Source organism: Boleophthalmus pectinirostris, unplaced genomic scaffold (assembly GCF_026225935.1).
Source record: "Boleophthalmus pectinirostris isolate CB_2022bp ecotype Guang Dong unplaced genomic scaffold, ASM2622593v1 HiC_scaffold_20, whole genome shotgun sequence".
NCBI classification, from domain to species: domain Eukaryota; kingdom Metazoa; phylum Chordata; class Actinopteri; order Gobiiformes; family Gobiidae; genus Boleophthalmus; species Boleophthalmus pectinirostris.
In genome coordinates this window covers 13,922,297-13,944,368 of record NW_026571153.1, presented here as the reverse complement: position 1 = coordinate 13,944,368, position 22,072 = coordinate 13,922,297, and the positions used below count along the sequence as shown (strand labels likewise).

The following is a 22,072-nucleotide window of genomic DNA, read 5'->3' as shown; positions in this document are numbered from 1 at the left end:
AAAGTGTATTGTTGATAAAGCAGTCTTTGTCAAAATGGCGTCAGAGCAGGAGAGTGCCCAGCCTTCCAGTGGGTCTCACATGCTCTCACAGCCCGGAGGTTGGAGACTGGAGGTGGGGTGATGGTGAGATTTTGAATCAAGTAACTTTTATGATGAACTTTTAAGAAAAAAGTCATATTTAAGTAGTCAGTCAAATTATTCTCTTGTGTTCAATATGGAACCAGAATATGAAGAGATAATAGATTTACATTTGGTTCATTGTAAATGTTTAAAACAGATCCATTAACTTATTGTTCAAAATTGCAGATGTTTGAAAAGGGATTAGTAGTAATTCATCACAGCAATCAATCTTTCTTTTATGCCCGTTTATATATATATATATATATGGTTTGTTTTGTGAAGGAGAATAATGGTGTGCATGACCGGATCAGGCTGGCTGCTGCTGAGCCTCGTCCTCGGTTGGAAATATGATGTTATGTGATGGGGTCACGCGGGACTGAGAATCCTGGGAGTCATGCGCTAATCCGCTATAAAATGCCCTGCTTGGGGGGATACAGCGCAAAACGAAGTCCCCATTCTGTTTGGGATGCCTGTTAATTAACAATTTGGTGAAAGTTAATTGTGCGTAATTTCTCGCGTATTTGGATCATGCTGACCTTGTTTCTTTTGGGGAGCTCGTTGCTTCTGGTGAGTGCGCAGTTCCCCAGAGAATGCGTCACACCGGAGGGACTGAGGAGCGGTCAGTGCTGTCCCACACCTCCAGGACTGGAGAATGACCCGTGTGGTGCCAGTGCAGGCCGAGGACAGTGCGTCTCTATAGCGGCTGATGCGCGACCACACGGCCCGCAGTATCCACACGATGGACGCGACGATAGAGAGAGATGGCCCGTGCGCTTTTTCAACAGGACGTGTCAGTGTAACGGGAACTTCAGCGGCTTCAACTGCGGGAGATGCAGACATGGATTCACAGGAGCCAACTGTGACGAGCGGGTGTCTGTTGGTAAGCATAGATACGTCTGTGGTGCAAATTTGCCGCGTTACCTGCGTAATCACGCGTTGACAAGCCTGTTAGCGCGTTCATGCGTAAAGATTGGATGAAAGTTTTTTTTTTTTTTTTTTTTTTTAAGGCATTTTCCACAAAACCAAAAATGAGACAAGTCATATAAAATGTTCTTGACAAGTTTAGCTTTGTGTAGTCCTCAAACATCCGAACATTTTTATGTTACGTGATTGATTGATTGATTTTTAATTAATAGACTTCTGACCTCTGTTATTTTTATAGACTACTGCTGAATTTCAACTGGTCTTTCAAGTCAATTTGCTTATTTATTTGACATATGTCAAACTTTATGGCTATATTATGCCTCACTGTGGTATAATCTTGTAATCCCCAGTAAGAAGAAACGTGATGCAGCTCAGTGCAGATGAGAAACGTGCGTTTTGTGAGCGCCTTGGACCAGGCAAAACGCACGGTGCACCCGGACTTGGTTATTGCCACGCGGCGCTACGAGGAGGTTTTTGGGCCCGATGGAAACACCACGCAGTTTGAGAATATCACAATATACAACTACTTTGTGTGGACCCACTACTACTCAGTCAGCAAAACGTTTCTGGGCGCGGGACAGGCCAGTTTTGGAGGAGTGGACTTTTCCCACGAGGGACCTGGGTTTCTGACGTGGCATAGGTTCCACCTTCTTCAGTTGGAGCGGGATATGCAGGTGACCAACGTTTCCCAACACTGTAGGGGTAAATGAAAATATCATGGACTAATTGGTTTAAATGATGTAATTGGTTAAGGCGTGTGCGTAAGTTTGATCGAAGCTTGAGACGAGCCCAGGAGCCAAGTCTTATGTCAATCATCAATGCACGTAACACGTTGTGAACGAGTAAAGCAACACAATTAGAAACGCCTTTTACGCACATTGATTAAATTTGAAGTTTTGTTAATAATTTGAAGCAGTGTAGCAGTTTAACTACAACTTTCTGACACCTCAAACTTTTAAAAATGTCTTTGTGAGAGTTGACGTTCTCAGTTTTTTGCTTTATAAAGACCAAGTCTAAAGAGCACCAGGGTGAAACGTATTTGAAAACACGTATGCAGCTTTCTTGTAGAATTTAGCTTTTTATGAACAATTATATCTAAGTGACTAATTACTTTCTTACCAATCCAATATTTCCTCGTCACCAGGACATGCTGCAGGACCCCTCCTTTGCCCTGCCCTACTGGAACTTCGCCATCGGGGGCAACACATGTGACATTTGCTCTGATGACCTGATGGGGGCCCGCAGCAGTTTTGATGCGAACGCTCTGAGCACAAACTCTGTGTTTTCTTCTTGGAGGGTGATTTGTGAGAGCGTGGAGGACTATGACACTCTGGGAACCATCTGTAACAGTAAGTCTATTGTTCTGACTTTTTCATTTTACATTTTTCTTTTAATCACAAGATAAAAAACACAATTACACAGAACATTGTATTTTCTAAGAATGAAAACAGAGGAATTGTCTTTACAATGCTCTTGTTATAAATCAGCTCAACAATACCCATTTTCCAATTACAAAACATAAAACCTATATTCTGTACTTCTGCTCAGCCACAATTTGAATAGTTCTGATTACGCCAAAACACCTATGGATATTGGATCTAAACAGTATTCTGTGTGATAATGAATACATTTAGTACAGAAACTTAACCAAAAAATCCTTGCGACACAGGTTCTCAGACTTTTCATAGGATAATATTTTGGCTTTCTGAGTACCACCAGATCTAAACCCAAACCATATCAGGCATAAATTAAGGCTGAACATTTAATACGACTGAACCAAGACTGAAACATTCATATATCTGTCTTTCAATAAAACAAATAAGACCCCATGTACCCACAGACACAGCTCGATCACAGTACCGCTGTTTCAGACATCATTTCTTTAAGTCCTTCTAGCGTGACTAATGTTAATGAATGTTACTTTTCTGTTCAGGCACAGAGTCGTCTCCGATCAGGAGGAACCCAGCGGGGAATGTGAACCGTCCCATGGTGCAGCGCCTCCCAGAGCCCCAGGATGTGGAGGCATGTCTCCAGGTCAACACTTTCGACACGCCCCCGTACTACTCCACTTCTGATGAGAGCTTCAGGAACTCTATTGAAGGTACACTTATACTTTTACTGCAAATATCTGCCTTCTTCTCTCCATATTATGCTATTTTCTGATCTATTTTATAATGTTTTTGATTAGGTCAGTCAACATTTGCAACTAAAACCTTGCATTTTGAACTTTAATAGCATTGTCTACAGTTTCTAGTCCTTTTGTGGATGATTTCCAATAATCTCTGCTATTTCAAGAGCTTGTGATATCACACTGTACCACTTTTAACTTGCTGCAGGGGCAGAGTTTGAATTGTGGATACCTTTTAGACCAATCACAGTGTTCTTATACCTCCAGACCCTGCCCCTTCTCTCCCCTCTCCTCTCTTAAAAATGTGATTGTAGGTGTCCAGTGCCAGTTTAAGCCCACATTTACAAGAATTGTATGTTGTGTGTTTTCACAGGCTACAGCGCCCCCCAAGGCAACTACGACCCTGTGGTAAGGAGCCTTCACAACCTGGCTCATCTGTTCTTGAATGGGACAGGGGGGCAGACCCACCTCTCGCCCAATGACCCCATCTTTGTCCTGCTGCACACCTTCACAGACGCCATCTTTGACGAGTGGTTGAGGAGACACAGTCCAGGTGTGCTTCTATAATACAAGTATTGCACTCCTAGCTAATTGACTACAGTTAGATGCAGGCTCAAAATCTATTATTATCAGATTTTGGAGTTATAAGAGTATTAAAAAGTGCATGTAAATAGCAAAATCTGAATTCTATTAACAGTAATCAGATTTTTTTTTCCAATCATGGTCCCTCCAATGAGATTCTGTGGTTCATTCAATACTCATAAAGCTACAGAAAACAGAATATAATAATAATATTTTGGTGTAATGTTATTATAACCACTGTTTGTGTGTCTTATTAGATTCCACTGTGTATCCAGAGGAGAATGCGCCCATTGGCCACAACAGAGGCTACAACATGGTGCCCTTCTGGCCTCCTGTGACCAATGCAGAGATGTTTGTCACTGCTCCTGAGAATCTGGGCTACAGTTATGAAGCTGAATGGCCAGGTAAATAGAAAAAATGAAAAAAAACAACAACAACAGTGGTTAATTTTGTATTTATTTTATTTGTCCAGCTCAACCGTTTACAATGACTGAAATCATCACCATGACCATTGTCGCCGCCCTGGTGCTGGTTGCTGTCGTCTTCGCTGCCAGTACATGTGCTGTCCGTGCCAGGTCCAAGAGGGAAGGCCACCAGCCTCTGCTTGGAGATCAGTACCAGAGATATGACGATGACAAAAGCCAATCTGTTGTTTAAAGCTGCTTTTTAATTATCATCTTTGCCTTTCCTTAAAAAAATGCATATGCAATCTGTGCAGATTTTACTACAAACCTATTAAAACATGTTGTAACACGTCAAAATCCGTATTTATACTGTTGTAATATAGTTATTATATATGTTTTGATTGTGATGGAAAATGATGCAATTTGAAAGTAAAATTTGCAGGAAGCGGTCACCAGGTGGTGCTAATGTTACATTCTGGCCAGGCCTTTATATTGTGTGAGTTTAGTGAGTAGATGTGTAAGCCTGTTTGAGATTTTATATATCACAGAGATTTGATTGTGTGAAATGCAGCATTAGGAAGTTGCTACAAGTGGAAATAACAATGTGACAGAGCCTTGAACACCCTCTTGGGGGCGCACTAATCCAATCTTTGAAGCTGGGTACAGCATCATGGAGACATACTGGGTACCCACTTCAGATTCTTGCCTTTTATTTAATAGTTTAAACGTTTTTGAACAAAACGAAGAAATGCGTATACAATGTTTTGAACTGTATATTTGTTTGATGCTACTTTTTAAACTATGCCTTTATTGTCTTGATTCTTTTGGAAAAGCTCGCTCAAATGCTATGTACTTTTACAAGCTAGTTTAACAGGAATATTGTGTTATTAAATGTTTTGCTATTAAAACAAGTCTCGTGTGTGGTGTCTGTGGACGCAGCGCACAGAAGCGCCGTGCTGTGCCGGCTGCTTGTGCGTCAGGTGTCTGGTTTCCAGGGGACGTTGCCTGTGGGCGTGGCCTGGAGGGAGCGCGTGGTGTTAAACAGTAGAGCTACTGGTCAAAAGCTCCAGTGGGAGGTCTGGGATGAGGTAATGCGAAATGGTTAAGTGTTTTGACTCGCAGTTACGCATTGTTCTGACAGATACTTGAATGAAAAGGTTAAGAACGCGCAGTTTCCTCTGACTGAGCGCTACTTCTGCTACTGACTTAGTGCAATCAACAAGTGTCCTAACTACTAACCTGCTTGGAACATCTACTCGACCTAGACCACTGTGCGTAAAGCCATGGACGAAGACAGCAACGTTTTGCCGGAGTTGAGGGATTTGGAGACCAAGTTAGGAAGAAAAGTGCCGGATAGCCTTGTGCGTTCTCTTGTTGGAGGAAAACACCACGAAAAGCACGAGAAGTCACAGCGTTCAGCCAAGTTCTGTGCCAAATCTGCGGACTTTAAACGCCTGGAAAGCAAGATACTACTTTTAAAACAAGAAATGGTGGGTAATTTATTGAAATTTTGAAATTTTACTTGGAGAATAATAGTAAATAGTGCACGATTCGTATGCGCGTATTTGTAGATGCAGTTGGGACGTTCTTGCAGAATTAATTAGCAAGTTGTAACACGTTTAACCACACAGGAAATGTATCCTTTCTCTTTGTGTAAAAAGGCCGAGTACACGTTTATGGGGAGTTGTTAAAAGCAGAAATAGTGTCGGTTGACGTCTGCGTGAGCCATGAAACTGGTAGGTGACAACCATTCACACCTGCTCTCGTAAGAGAAGAGACAGAATTTACCTCCATCTACACCACCAGGAGCATGCATCCTCTCTTAGTCATTCAAACTACACTGTGAAATCCAATTGTCTCGTGTTAATTACCATCACGCGACTAATACGCATTGCGCCTTTTGGCACTAGGGTCTGAGGCACTGAATGACCTTAAGGTAAAGTGCTTATTTTTAGCTCTGGCGAGGTATTAAGATGACTGAGCAGATGGCAAAGTTGACCGAGTTTCTCAAGCACCATTATCCCTTTTTTCTGGTCACTAAGTTCAAAGGTGGCTGGGCATTTCAAGTTACAACTCATTGCGTGTCTATAAACAAGATTAGTAGTAAAACAAACCATCATTCTGAATAATAAATGATCTATTAAACTAAACTAAACCTGGACTAGACCAAGATTACACCAGAATTAGGGTTTACATCAAGACTACATTGGATTCAAGTCAGAATAACCAAATCATAAGAAGTGTGAACCAGCCCTAACTGAGAATTTCCCCTCACCCAGAGAGTTTGAAATTACATATCTTTTGGTATTTGCATCCCCATTTACCACAATTTCACCTTTATAATATTAATACTTATGCCTTCATTTGAATTTTTAGTCTATCAATACCAAGAAATAAAGATAACGTTGTTATTGACAGGAAAGCAGGTTTAGATGTTCAAATTACATTATAGTGTGTGTTGGTGAAATGCCTTGCCTATAGCCATCATATCCTCAGCACACAATGACAAAGTTAACCCAACAAAACGCTGCAGCAGTCGTGTTTACTTAACCAAATTTAGTGTCCGTGAGTCATCGGTGCCATTTCAACACAATAAAATAACCAAATTACTATTTTTCTGCTATACATCCATCAGTTTCCATGTGTGTGTAAAGCAGAGAGTCCAAAATAAACATATTATCAAGTAAGTCTGTCACGATAATTGTCTTTTTGTTTGATACATAACAGATGGAACAAAACGTTTTGGAGGGTCAGTATTTGCCATGGTTACTTTTCCTTTGTACTAGTGGGAAGTTTGTGGTTAATTTTCTTTTCTACGATGAGATTTGAGTTGTATAAGTGGAATTATGAACTTCTGTGACTCATTATAGACACAAAACTACTTAGATGTTCCATGCTATTATTTATTTATTGGAATTCTTTTGTGCATTTAGAATTCTTTTCACAGGGATCATTCTGCTTCATGGTTTGGTTACAGTATTATCATTTATGTCTGTATTTACTTCAACATTTGTTATCCTGACAGGCCTATTATCGAGTCTAAAAAGAAAAGTCAGTTTAGCTAATGCAGCTGTCCGCCACAACACACAGCACATTTTAATGCAATTTGACTACGACAGGTTCCGGCAGCTGTTCGTTTGGTCATTTTTCATCCTGACTAAGCATTTGTCAGCCGCCTGGACATCGGGGAATCCCTTTCATGGTCTCCAAGCCGGTCATTTCCTCCTCCTAAATGCAACAGTTGTCATGAGTCAATGCCCGTACTGTGTAGATAGTCCACAAATCATTCAAAATCCTGGACGCATGCTTCCTGACTGCTCTATTACTGGGATAATACAAGTTCCTGTTTCCTTTGTTCATGCTGGGAGAAGTAGTCCATTGTGCGGTAGCCATGAGAGAAGAATGCTAACATTTGTTGAGCTGTCATTTGCATTTTCGGTTGCGTGTAGTTGCATATTTCATCCTTGAATGAATGGATACATTTACGTAGTTATGATGCAGTACACAAATCTACAGCAAATCTTTTGACTGTGATAAATGTTCGTTTTACTTGACGTTTCATTTTTCATGTTCATTTTTATAGTAATAGTAGTAGTAGTAGTCATAGAAGTGGAAAAGCAATTTTACACTTTATAAAGGCTATCATAAGTGTAGTTAGTATAAAGTATGAAGTATGAGTTTATTAAGAATTATTGTAGTTACTGAGCCTGAACCATTCTTAAATAATGTCATTATGAATTAAGTTTTTCTTAAGGTTAAATAGGTAGCAGTAGTTATTGTAAAGTGGTGCCGTAGCAATACTGATAGGACAAGTAGTATTAATAATAATCAGGGGTGTAGTGAGTGTGGTACGCAGGGGTAGGGAGTACGTCATCCACCCACTTCCCCCGACGTGAGATATAAAAAAATAACAAATATAAAATAGCTACAACTTAAATGTCAGACCAGAGCTATTGGCAATGGTGAAAACAACCTGCATAAGCTCATGATGTCTGCAGGACTGTCCTATAGAGACGTGAGACATGAGAGGACCAGGACTGAACCAGGACTAAACCAGGACTAAAATAGGTCTAAACTTTATCTAAACCAGGACTAAACACAGAACAAAACCAGGACTGAGTGTGGGGAGGGGTCCAGAGGTGCGCTCGTGTAGACTGTCGGATGACCGCAGGCGAAAGGACCAATGCAGAGCTCCACGCCCCACGGGGCTAAGTGCAGACGTCGCCCAATTGTGCTTTGCAGACACCCTGGGCTGGCTCCACAGGCTCAGGGTTGCCTCTTTCAAGTCCAAGATTAGTCCTGGTTTAGTCCTGGTTTAGATCTGGTTCAGACCTGGTTCAGACCTGGTTTAATCCTGGTTCAGTCCTAGTTTAGACCTGGTTTAGACCTGGTTCAGTCCTAGTTTAGACCTGGTTTAGACCCGGTTCAGTCCTTGTTCATTCCTGGTTTAGTCCTGGTTCAGTTATGAATCTCGTAGTCCTACTTAAAAAATCCCCACTACACCACTGACAATAATAGTAGTTAGAGTTGTCAAAAGTATCGAAATCAGACACTAATCGATACTACAACTAGTATCAAAACTAGATACTCACTTGAGCAGGTATCGATACTAAAAAAGTCACATTCAAAGGACAGAAATGAAGTGAGCTGTGTCAAAAGTATGAAACCACATAAATTAGTATACGCCCATGGACCACTATGGAACCTACATTTACGACTGAGGTATGACACAGATATAAAGCCACATGAAAGTACTATGATTTAATGCTGAAAATTACATTCTAAATAAAGAGTGGTATCATTGTGGCATCCAAATCTGTATTGAGTATTGAGTCTATTCCTTAATATTGAAATTAAAATGTACTTAGTCTTGAAATTTTAGTATCATGACAACACTAGTAGCAGTAGTAGTAAAGCATGAAGTCCAAAAATGTGCTGTTTTGTTTGATCATTTTTAACTAACCTTTTGAACATACTTAACAGTCTGTACATACCTGCCACTGTTTACAGAAAGTCAACTCATTTCTTCTCTACATTCCAGGCAAACTTGAGAGCCATTGACGTCAAGGTGATGCAGCAGCTCATGACCGTCAACGAGGGCATCGAGTCTATCCGCTGGATGATGGAGGACAAGGGGGGCACGGCCAGTCAAGATGGCAGTCTGTCTGGGAGCTTATACAGCCTCTCCGACAGTCAGGACGGTAGCTCATTCAGGGGGAGCATGAACAGTTTAAATGACGCTAACAGTGACGATTTGGACGGGCTCTCGGTGGGCTCGTACCTGGACACTTTGGAGGATATCCCCGACGACCCTTCGCCCACGGACCTCACCTCATACATGGAGAAAAGTGTGATCAATGGAGACGCGTTCAGCAAATCGCCGATAAAGCTCAGGGTGGAGGCGGATGAGTACTACTGTTTTGGATAGTGAACACCCAAAATGGACGGTTTTAAGTGTGTTTTGTGTCACAGTTTTCAAGATTTTGTCAGATTTTGTCGGATTTACAGTAGGGCTGTACAATATTGGAAAAACAATACATATGCAAAACACACGCAGCTACTTTCTTGACAAACAAATGGGTTTAAAGGGATGTTAGTCCTCTTAGTTTTAAGAAGAGGTCACTAGACAAGAGAAGTGCAGTTCTTTCTGAATAATGAATAAACGATAAAAGTGGATTTTTTAAGTTTAATATATACAATAATTGCATGCATTTTAGAACTCAAAATATGCCTTTTTAGTGTTCATACTTCAGGAAAAAAGATAATTTAATTTTCCCAAAATCATTGAAAGGGCCTTCATTACACTATTACAGATTTTTTATTTTATTTTTTACTTTTTTTTATTTTATTTACACGTTTTAACACACAAACCCTGCATATTTAGGTGCTAGATCTTCTCTCAAACAGGAAACACGCTGTTCCTCCTTGCGATGTCGTAATATAAGAAGTGCTCCACTGTGTTTTTAAACTCCATACACCTTCACTAGAATCATTCATATGATTTCAGTCCTGGAAACGCCAGTAGCTGTTAACTTGGAAACTACCACTTGATGAGATTGCAAGGTGGAACTGAGCATTTTGAGCTTTAGAAATGTTGACAGGTTCATTGTGTGAATGAAAACAAAACACTACTCTGGGGATATTTTTGATAATACAGCTTAAAGCTCACAAGAAACCATTTTGTGCAATATAGGACATTTAAAAGTATGTACTGTGCAGCCCTACTTGAAACTACTATTTGAAAACACAATCCTTACTCCCACATCACTTACTATTATTTCTTGTTACACCAGTAGAAAAATGTCTTAATGTTTTTTCATGCGAATAACAAAACCAAAATGGTACTTTTTAAGCATTGTATTTATTTTTGAAGTAACTGCCTGGACATTGTTGAGCTGCTTAGAAGCCTCAGCACAGTGGAAAATTCAGTCTGAACTTTACCACAGAGGTTGAACCACAATGGGCCGATCTAAGGGAGTAGACTATCAACCATTCGGAAAAGTAGACATTTTCTGTACTGAGTGATTTAAGGTTACACTGTTTGAAGTGGCCAAGTGGTGGTTTTTAGTGTTACAGCAAGTGCAATTTCCCATATGCCAAATTTTGCTACTGCTACCAGCTACTGTACAGTGCGTTTGTCATTATTTTTATTGACTGAAGCTAAGCCGTCTTTAGCTATAGTCTTAATTCAAGAGATTAGCTACACATTGGCACGCACAGATGCTTGACTGAATTCATTTGATGGTCTTAAGGATAAATAATATAAAGCAGGTTGTTGGCTGTGGACAGATGGACACGTATGCAAGTGGGCATATTAAAGCTAAACACTACTGTCAACGCCTTTAAAATAATGACTTTTTGATGATTGTTTGTATGACTGTTTTGTGAAATTTTGTGAAAATGAAAATAATATATGGAAATTATACATCTTTTGTCGTTTTTTTAAAGATACCGTTTTACACGCATCAATTTTATAGACTTAAAGGTGCACTGTGTAACTTCTGCTGATTGGTTGGAGATGTTATTTGCCTGGAATGTTCGACATTCTTGGATTTGTTCAATTATAGGTGTTTTATAGCTCAGAAATACCTTAAAAAACATGGATTCTTACCAAGTACAGGCTTGCTTCTCCATAGATTTGAACTTGTCTCTGTTGTGATCACCAAGTTTATTTCTATACTGTGGAATAATCAGGGCAAAACAGGAATATCTTCATGGAGACAAGCAGGTGGTGGACTCTCCAAAAGTTACACAGCGCATCTTTAAGCATTATTCCATCATAGTTGCAAAGCAGATTTGATACACACACAAAATGTTAAACTTTTATGCTATATTTTTTCCCCATTTAATTATTTAAGGTTGATCCAAAGCAAATAATGTGGATTTTAAGATGAATAATTTAAACCAGGGATCGCCAACCTTTTTGATCCAGTGAGCTACATTTACAAAACAAAAATACCACAGAGCAACTCATGTTAGCAAGAAATTGAGTATATAAAGGAGCCACAACCTTAAGTGTTGTACAGTTAGATGCGTATAAAACATAAACAATTTATTACTGCACAAAGTTGGGCATAAAAATTATACATTTAATTAACCAAAATGTTTTTTTTTTTCAGCACAATGCATATAATTCAGAAATCTCTTGGCGAGCTACTTACAATAGGTTGGAGAGCTACTGGCTGCTCCCGAGCTACAGGTTGGAGACCCCTGATTTAAAATATTTTAAGTAAGTAAGTAAATAGACTCACTTGTTCTATTATCAGTGTTTCTCAAACTTTTTTTCTGGGGACCCATATGTAGCACTTATACAATGCCACAATAGAGGATTAGTACAGATATGAAGTATAGTAGTGGTAGTAGCAACAGGCTAGATCAGAAGGCCAGGGTTTGGCTCGGAGGAAAGTGAGTATAAGGTAGACAGGGCCAGGGACAGAAAAATACCTGGGTTACACATATTTTAAAAGTCACAAACCTTCACGACTTAATGTTATTCGTAAATCACAAAATAAAGGTGGATTTGACCGTTATTGAACATTAATGAGGATATTTTATTGTTGACTCAGTGATCGTGTCTCTCTTAACAGTTAGTCTAGTTTTAAACAACGAAAGACAGTCATTGAACCAGCAATAAAAGGATCCATAAGTTGCTTATTTGGACCTTAAATATAGCCCATTTCTTTTTCTTTTCAACATTCAACTGAACCAGCAATATTGGAACAAAATAGTACAAAAAAAAATTACAAAAAGATTAGAAATTATACTAAATGTGTCTTAACATTTTAATATGTGTCAGAACTGTATATTGCAGACCTACATGCAGATCATGACAAGGTGACCCAAAAAAAATCTCTTGCGACCCACCTGAGGCCACACAGTCTTTCTATGGTATAAACAAGTAGCTCTGTTTTTGTTTTGGTTCTCCCCACCACAGTCACATACCACCATTCACAAGGATCATACAGACAGATTGACTACTGTTTATTTTGGCACAAACAAAACTTTTCAAATTGAATGTCTGGAATCGCTAATAATAGCCAGTAAATGAAAGATTACAGAGGAAGTACCATCATGGTCTTGTGGTATTTATGTAACAGTAGTCGTCTTATCTTTCCCGTGTAATTGTAGTTCCAGACTGGGTTTTCCGGAAATGTCTTTATGGGAAAGATGAAACTGATGGCCACAGGGTACTGTATTGTCGTTACTTAGACATACAATAATGTTTGAAAATTAGTCGCAAAATTAAATGCATTTTAGTAACAACTGTTAACTTCTAATACCACTGGATGTAGATTTCGACAAACTTTATTGATCGACAAGGGAAATTATTTGGGCATAGTAGCTCCCACGTCAAAATATAATATAATAAAGAGCAAAAATATAAATGTAGTAATAATTAAAACATAAGAAGCAAAAATAGCAAAAGGTGTGAAATAAGGCACAAGTTTCTTTGCAGTATTCTTGCAGTAGGTGGTATTAACAGTAGCAAAATGTAAAAAAAAGTCTAAAGATGACATCGTAAATTAATCTGTGTATTCAAGAAAGTGTGGACTCTTTCTATAACCAACATGGGTTTGTATGTCACTTTGGCATATTTTGATTTTGGTTAATTCATTTCGGTTCAGTTAATGAATTCAGACCAAGCTGTCGGTCAGATATATGTAGAGGTGATGCTGTTTGCAGTAAAAAGAGGCATTTCTGAGCCTCATAGATAGATAAGTTTAACGGGGGTCCACATGTTAATCACTAAGTGGCAATTGGTATGCTTTAGCTCAGGGGTCTCCAACTTGTAGCTCGGGAGTTACTTTTAGCTCTCCACCCCCTTCCAAGTAGCTCGCCGAAGGATTTCTGAATTACACGTACAAATTGTGCTCAATAAGTAGAATTGGATGTAAATGCCTTTTACCAATGTACATGTATCATTTTGATGCCTGACTTTGCACACTAATAAATGGATAATGGTTTATGTTTTATAGGCATCTAACGGTACCTCATCTAAGGCTCGCCGTGGCTCTTAAACTGTATATGCTCAATTTCTTGTGACTGCTAAAACTAGGAGCTCTCTGGCCTATTTGTTTTGTAAAAGTAGCTCACCGGAGGAAAAAGGCTGGAGATTTTGGAGACCCTGCTTGGATATTGGAGACGTTGGAGACCCTGCTTTAGCTGTTACTTCGCTATTAGATTTCAGATTATGTAAAAAATAAATAAATAAATAACTCCATTGTAATCTCCACTACTTTAATGGGGGGAAAAATAGTTGAGGCTTAATACTTGCAAAATATGGCCTTAGACAAAAATACATTGAAAGTATAAATACTAACAAAGATGCAATTAAGCATTTATTAGGCATTTTATCGAGCTATTAATATGTGGTCCCTAAACTAAAGCATTACCATTTAAAGCTATACTGTGGAACATTACCAGCAAAGCAATAACATCTACAGTTAAAATACAGCCTTTACAATCCCTACTATAACACTTGAATTATCACTGGACACATTAAAACCACTAAACCCAGTGACATTAAGAGTGTATGCGACTTTGGCCCAGTCCAAGTGCAAATCAGCTTTATTTGGTTTCCACTGCTGTTCCTTATCTCTACCCCCACAGGCTTTAGGCGACTTAAGCCCCTGTCAGGCTACACCAGACAAAAGCCAATAAAACTAATGAAAGGCAAGTACCACTATGTCAGCACTTCATGTTTAACTGTCTGGACTACACGGTATGAATATGCATGGGCAGTCATGGCAGTGGTACTAGTAGAAGTAGTTGTAGTTAGTAGTTAGTTGTAGACTTAGATAAAGTTTATTGATCCACAAGGGAAATGATTTGGGCACAGAAGCTCACACACAACATAATATAATAACAAAGAGTAAAAATATAAATGGTAATAATACATTTTAAATAAATTGCAAAAATGACAGCAAGAGACAGGGGTGAAATAATAATATAAATGTAAATGTGCAACTCAAAATATGATAGAAAATAAGTAATAAAATATAATATCTCAGCTATAAACAAGAAGACATATAGGACATAAGGTTGTCCATTACATTTGAGTGACTTTTTGTGTAGTTGTAGGGAGTATTATCTGTTACATAAAGGTGAGTTGTTGTAAATAAAGGTGAGTGGTTTTAGTCATCCATCATCGTTGTAGTTGTGGTAGTAGTTATAGTAGTAGTTGTAGTCATAGAAGTTGTAGTCCTAGTAGTCGTAGTAGTCATGTATTTGATATTGGGGGTACAGTGGGGTAGCCAGGCTGGCACCACCTAGTGCCTCCTCTTAATTTAATTTCTCTTCAGCGACTAGGTCAGGAATCGGAATACACTAGATGGTTTGCAAGAACCCCGGAAGTTGTAGGCCGTGCACCGGCCAATCAGCGAAGAGCTGTGAAGCCATGACTGGGTCCCCGAGATCGAGGATTTAAAGCCAGAACAAAGAGAATGTTTGGTGACTTTTATCAAAGGGAAAGACGTTATTGCCCTTCTTCCAGAGTGATTTCTGAAAAGCTTAATATATGAGTTAGCCCTGTTAGCGGTGCATTACATATGTCATGACCAAATAGCAGTGATTGGTTAAATAAATATCCACCTACCATCGAGCGAACGAATCCTAATGCTAAGTCAAAGATGTTTGTTTTGTCTTCTTATGTACTTTAACATCATGGGTTCTTTTTAAAAACAACACAGTAAAGTGTATTTACCTTATTGACATGTTTCAGCTGCTAGCTGCAAGCCAACCAAGAAGAACCCAAGAAAAACCCAAGAAGTTAAAGAATCCTGATGCTGCGAGGTCAGACGATTTCCACGAAGTGAAACCAGATGATAAACCAGGTTAACAGTGGGTAGCAGTAGAAGAAATAATAATAGTAGTCAGATTAGCCATTTAATTCCCAATACAATCTTGTTTCTCAAGCACTGCAGCTTTAAGGCCCAATAGATAAATAGAATAGAATCAATAGAAAATGATTCAAATGTGAAACAGAAGCACAATAATACAGATTTAAAAAATAAAATAAAGGTACCAATAGACACATCTCAAATCATTATCTGATTATTTTGTAGTGAGTGCATTGATCTGTGGCCCTATTTTGCTCACCTCTGGTGAAAGTACACGTCTCAACAACAGCCTGCATGTCAAGACTTACCCAGGCATGATGTTTCTTTAAGGTGAAAATGTTAAGTCTGTAGTTGGGCTGCTGGTGGCCGAGGTAATTGGACACACTGAACAGGTTTTGTGAGCGGATGGCGTAATGAGTGAAAATTCCAGAGACTTACATGGTACACTACGCTTGAACAGAGGTTGCCTTTGCCTTATAAGTATACATTTCAACATGAAAGAGAGGCTGAGTTGATACTGGCTTTGTGCCCAAGACAAGTGGTGTTTTGCACTGCCTACCCCCATGTGGGACAAGTTAATTCAGATTTAAGTAGTAGGGGATTGGATTTTTTTTTTTCTACTCATATCCGCAGCATTATGTAACCTGAGAGAGAAAGTTGACATTGTGCTGTTCTAAGTTTGCGTACAGCGGGGTGAACGACACACAGGTTATCAACAATCAACTTGTACTAGTACAGTTTGACGCAAAGAGGTAATGACCAGAATGTGTTATTGTGCTATAACTGCTACTGCTACTACTGCTACTACTACTGCTGCTGCCACTGCTACTGCTACAATGACTATTACCCATTACTGCTGCTACTGTTGCTACTACTACTACTACTACTACTACTACTACTACTGGTACTACTACCACTGCTGCTACTACTGCTGCTGCTACTGCTATTACTACTGCTGCTATTACTACTACTACTGCTGCTACTACTGCTACTGCTGCTGCTATTACTGCTACTACTGCTGCTACTACTGCTACAATGACTATTACCTATTACTGCTGCAGTAGTTGCTACTACTACCGCTGCTTCTACTACTACTACTTACTATGACCACTATCATCACTAATACTGTTACTACTACGATTACTGCTATGACTACTGCTGCTGCTATTACTTCTACTATTTCTGCTGCTACTACTACTACTAAGTAACACTTATTGCTGCTACTACTGTTCTGTGTATACTCCCATAATGTTACTATTGTAGCCTTACCTATGCAGCAGAAGTACTACACTCCCTTCAGCTATTTTTAGCCACTGATATATGCCCCTGCTATACAGCTATGTTAACAGATAAAGTACTGGTGTAAGCCTATCTACTTCACTAATATTTCTTAATATCTGCTGAGTACTTACAAAAAGGCAGTCTCATTTATGCTAACTACAAAGGACATTTCTAATATTGCGTGACAAGCTCAGTGCCTTGGTTTAGCTATATGACCTCTCTAATCACGTATTCATTCTACACAAGAAAGACTAAATCCACATTAAGAATTTATACTCCTGGCTTTGGACCATGTTTCAAGACAAAAGTCAAGTGTCCAATATCTGAAACTCAACTACAAAAGAAAATTAGGATATATGATATAGGCACTTGAGTGTTGGCTTGCAGCATACTTCTCATTTATGAAGTCGTAGAAACAAGAGTAAGTATCCTCGTTACTTTTATGTAGGTATTTAGTCATAAAACACAATACAATGTCTCTTGTCCTATATTCGGCCAGGTCTAAAGATATTATACTGTTGTGGTCTTGTACTAAGTAATATTGTTGATAGATGAAGTACAAAATAGGTCCAATGTTCCGGTCTTATTACATTTCCAGACATGCTGTGCTCCATGTTGGGAGATTTATGAAGCTGTGGAAAACTTAATAAGTCTTGTCCACAAATATCTCATTTCGTCTAGGAAAAATGCTTAGTGGTTTTTCAATGGAGATCGTAACTTTATACTTTAAGTAATTTACTAGGCAAGGTGGATTCGAGGTTTGAACCGCGTCTGGTAGTGTTAGAGGTAATCAGCATTACCAACGGTGATGAGAGAAGTAATGATAAAAGCTTATGCAGTAGCAGGCCAGTGGTTGTAATAGAAATGAGTAGGCTAGTAGCAGTAGTAGTAGAAGTAGTAGTTTTTGTTTGTTGTTTTCTTTTGTTATGTATGTTATGTTGGTATGTTCATGCTACTGACCCCTGCTCCAAAGCCAAATTTCTCAGCAAGCAGATGAAATAAACAAAAACCTACAACTAAACTTAGTAGTAGTCGGGCTGGGTATCATTAAGAAGCTGGCGATATGATACATACCTCGATACATAGGCCACGATACGATACATATCTAGATACAGTGAGCTTTTGTTTCGATACGGTATATTTCAAATCGATTAGATACGGTCCAATAAAAATAATCGTTAAATCATGGCTGTGATACTGAACAACTTTATTAAACCACTTCCTGTGCAAACTGAATTTGAAACACAAACATTTTAATCATCAAAACTATGAAACTGTAGCACTTTAGCAAATTTATTTAGTAAAATATATCGCCAAGAGTATTTTTTGGTGTATCGATACAGCAGCCCTTGATATCGATACTGTACCATCACATTAAACAATATGATATATCGATATTTCAGTATTTTTGCAGATCCCTAAGTAGTAGTAGTAGTAGTTGTAGTAGTAATAGGAGTAATAGTAGTAGTTGTAGTAGTTGTTGTAGGGGTAGCCTTAGTAGTAGCCCTTATAGTAGTTGTAATAGCAGCAACAGCAGTAGTAATCGTAGTAATAATAGTAGCAGCATTAGTAGTAGTATTTGCTGTTGTAGTTGTTGTAGCTGAAGTGAAAGTGATAGTAATAGCAGTAGACGTTTAATAGTACCAGTAGTAGTGCTGTTATAACTAGCACTAGTAGTAGAACTAGCATTAGTAGCATTTCTAGTAGTAGTAGTAGTAGTAGAAGGAGGAGGAAGCAGCTTTTAGTTGTAGGCTGATAGTTGTACTAGTTAGTAGGTTTGTAGTTGTACTGTAGATGGTAGAGACCTGGACTGGATCTGGAAGTTGTTTTTTACATTTTTAATAATTGGTACTTAATGTGAAGTTTCTGAACAACTGAAGTAGTAGAATGAGTATATCGGGACCAATAGTTGTCTTAGCAGAAACTGAGGTGTAGTACTAGTACCCTAGGCCATAACAAATGATCAACATTTATAATATCCACTGATAAAAAAAATTATTAAGCCTGGGCCGGGGTATTGTTTACAGTGATGAAAATAGGCCTATGAAGTATGAGTGGAATGTGGTGTGTCCTGTCTGAGGGGCACAGTGTTCTCCTTTTGTTTGGGTTTATTATGTCTTTAGTGCAGCCTGAGTGCTCACAAACCCGGCTAATATTTGCACTGATAATACTGCTCTTAAGAAGCTGAACGACTAGTGCTTGTAGTTGTAGTTGTAGTAGTTATGGTAGTAATTGTAGTAGTTGTACTTAAAGTAGTAGTTCTTCTAATCTTAGAAGTAGTAGTAGTGGTAGTAGTAGTCATAGTTATAGTTGTAGTAGTAGTAGTTGTCATAGTAGTATAGTTATAGTTATAGTAGTAGTTGTAATAGTAGTAGTTGTAGTAGTCATAGTTATAGTAGTAGTTGTAGTGGTAGTAGTTATAATGGTCATAGTAGGAGTTGCAATGATAGTAGTTGCACTAGCTGTAGTTGTAGTAGTAGTGTTCTAAGTTGTAGTAGTTGTAGTTATAGTAGTAGCTATAGTGGTAGTAGTTGTTAGTAATAGTTATAGTAACAGTTGTAATGGTAGTACTTGTAGTAGTATTAGTAGTCATCATAGTTATAGTTGTAATGGTAGTAGTTATAGTCATCAGAGTTGTAGTAGTAGTTGTAGTCTAAGTAGCTGTAGTAATCATAGTTACAGTAGTAGTTGTAATGATAGTATTTGTAGTAGTCGTAGTTGTTATAGTAGTAGTTGTTGTAGTAGTCGTAGTTGTTATAGTAGTGTTAGTTGTTGTAGCAGTCATAGTTGTAGTAGTTATGGTAGTAGTTATAGTAGTTGTAGTTAAAGTAGTAGTTGTAATGTTAGTAGTAGTAGTAGTAGTAGTAATAGTAGTGACAGTTATAGTTGTAATGGTAGTAGTTGTAGTAGTTATTGTAGTAATAGTTATAGTAGTAGTTGTTATGGTATTAGTTGTTGTAGTCATAGTCATAGCAGTAGTAGCAGTTGTAGTAGTTATAGTTACAGTAGTGCTTGTAGTGGTAGTATTTGTTGTTGAAGTTGTAGGGTAGTAGTTGTAATTGATGTACTAGTTGTAGTCATAGGTACAGTTGAAATAGTAGTTGCCCACTTGTAGGCAGTAGTAGTCATAGTTGCTGTTAATTTAGTAGTTTCAGTAGTAGTCATAGTTGTAGTAGTAGCAGCAGTTGAATTAGTAGTTGCAGTACTAGTCATAGTTGTTATAGTGGTCGTTTCAGTAGTAGTCAAGGTTGTAGTCATAGTTGCAGTGAATTAGTAGTTGCAGTAATACTCGTAGCTGTAGCCTTACTACGGCACACAGACTCCGTCCAAGTCTGTTATTGTATGGTCTGTACTGTGGGTTTAAGTTATGTAATGATGTCATAATGAGGCACATATGGGAAGGCTAGAAAAAGTGGGGGAAGTACTGAAGTATAAATACTGCAATAAAAACGTCTGTGGGAAAAAAGTAAACTTGAAATTCAAAATATACATTCAAGTAAATTATCATATTTCGTAGCCACATTTTCAAAACAAGACAAGTGAGGGCTTCAAGCGTCCTGGGACAAATTGATATAGATAAAGCATACACAAACTTGCGTAACCTGTTCCGCACATGTACCAGTTGCTAATGTAAATATGTACTTGAGCTCACAATGTTTAACTATGGGATATCCCTGTTATCACTTTTAATAACTTTACTTTAATGAGATCACAATGTTGCTATAGTTACATAAATAATCATTCATCATATTGTACACCATCTGTTCTTGAGGACTGGTTACATTTCTGCGTATAACATATCAGAAGTTTTTACAGCGCAGGAACTGAGCAGCATATATAGAGAGCAGAGAACAAAACAAGCTTTAATCCCACTTGATCCCGTGCTTTTTTCATTCCGGTCTGCTCTTCCAGTCCGAGCCAGGAAGTCTTTCTGTAGTGGTGTTTGGAATCAAAGAAAGCACTGGCTGTTTGGACTTGTACTTTCATAGTACAGCTTCTATACATGACCATACTGGCTACTACTTTAATTATAGCAAGGCTGGAATTCCCCAAGACTTTGAAAAGAATTATATATTACGGGGCAAAAGCAATATATAATTCCTAGGGATGTAGCAATAACTGAAATATTGTGATATCGTATAGTCAAAGTTCTCAAAATAATATCGTTGGGCCATCACAATATATCGAATTACAAGTCTCTTTGCTTAAATTAAGAGTTATGATGCAGCAACAGCTAAAAAAGATAGAAGGAACTATATAGACTATGATCCTTTGCTCCATTTTATTGTAGACTACAAAAAGAAACAAGAGTTCTAATAAATATCGTACCGTGAGATGTATATCGTGAAAATGTCGTACTGAGAGATTTAGATATTGTTACAACCCTAATCGTGAACCTCCCCACCATATCGTGAGCTTTCCCACGATATCGCAATAAATATTGTACCGTGAGGTTCATACAGTGATGATATCGTATCGTGAGACTTGGATATCGTTACACCCCTGATAATTCCTCTAGGTCTTGAATTGCAATGTCTATATATCCAATTTTATCAATAGTATTATATATATATATGTGTGTGTGTGTGTGTGTGTGTGTGTGTGTGTATATATATATACATATGTATATATATAAATATATGTATATGTATATATGTATACTGTATATTATTGGTATTAACCTTAATTGGTATTAACAGCCCATTACATTCTACTTTTGCATGGCAGTAAAAATCGGATAAGTGGAATAATCAGATAAGCCAATAATTACAGTTGACAGGGTGTGTTTACATTTACATCTACAGAACACCAGGTTTACATGTGACAGTTTATTATGACGTTTTAAAGAAGACATATTGTGCTTGTGTCTGCTATATAGTTATAAACTATGACACCCATGAATAATAATGTTAGAAATTGGACATTTTAAATCGCAATATCTAAAATGTGTTTGAAAACTGTGGTGCCCGTAGGGAGCTGATGTCACCTTAAATGTCGTCACAACACAGGGGAGTGCATTTGGCAGCACCTCTGATGAATAGTTGTAGATTTTTATTTTATTCATTTGCACCAATATGACTACGTAACCACAGAATCGTACGCATATCACAGATTAAGAAAATACAAGGAGAACAAAGTACAGAGGAGAGGAGTGGGTGTATATAAATAAAGAATGCTCAAACATGTATGAATCACTCTAAAGCCAACTTAAACTGGGTAAATGAGAAGGTTGAAAGCTCTAGAAAGTCCATAATAGGTCTGCTTTAAGAATAATAGTAGGGCGGCTGTAGCTC

General features: G+C 38.3%; 2 protein-coding genes across 2 annotated transcripts; both read left to right on the top strand.

Annotated features, from left to right (window-relative positions):
* Positions 1–648: 648 nt before the first annotated feature.
* Positions 649–4,411, top strand: LOC110159330 (5,6-dihydroxyindole-2-carboxylic acid oxidase-like). Its single transcript, XM_055156824.1, is given in 8 exon segments — positions 649–1,000; positions 1,395–1,435; positions 1,437–1,718; positions 2,189–2,393; positions 2,978–3,145; positions 3,546–3,725; positions 4,012–4,158; positions 4,227–4,411. Coding segments are annotated over 8 exon segments (1,560 nt in total).
* An 831-nt stretch (positions 4,412–5,242) lies between these two features.
* Positions 5,243–11,069, top strand: LOC110159344 (leucine rich adaptor protein 1-like). Its single transcript, XM_020923897.2, has 2 exons — positions 5,243–5,648; positions 9,200–11,069. Exons 1-2 carry the CDS (start codon positions 5,442–5,444, stop codon positions 9,584–9,586), a joined length of 594 nt encoding a protein of 197 aa, XP_020779556.1. The 5' UTR covers positions 5,243–5,441; the 3' UTR covers positions 9,587–11,069.
* The last annotated feature ends 11,003 nt before the right edge of the window (positions 11,070–22,072 follow it).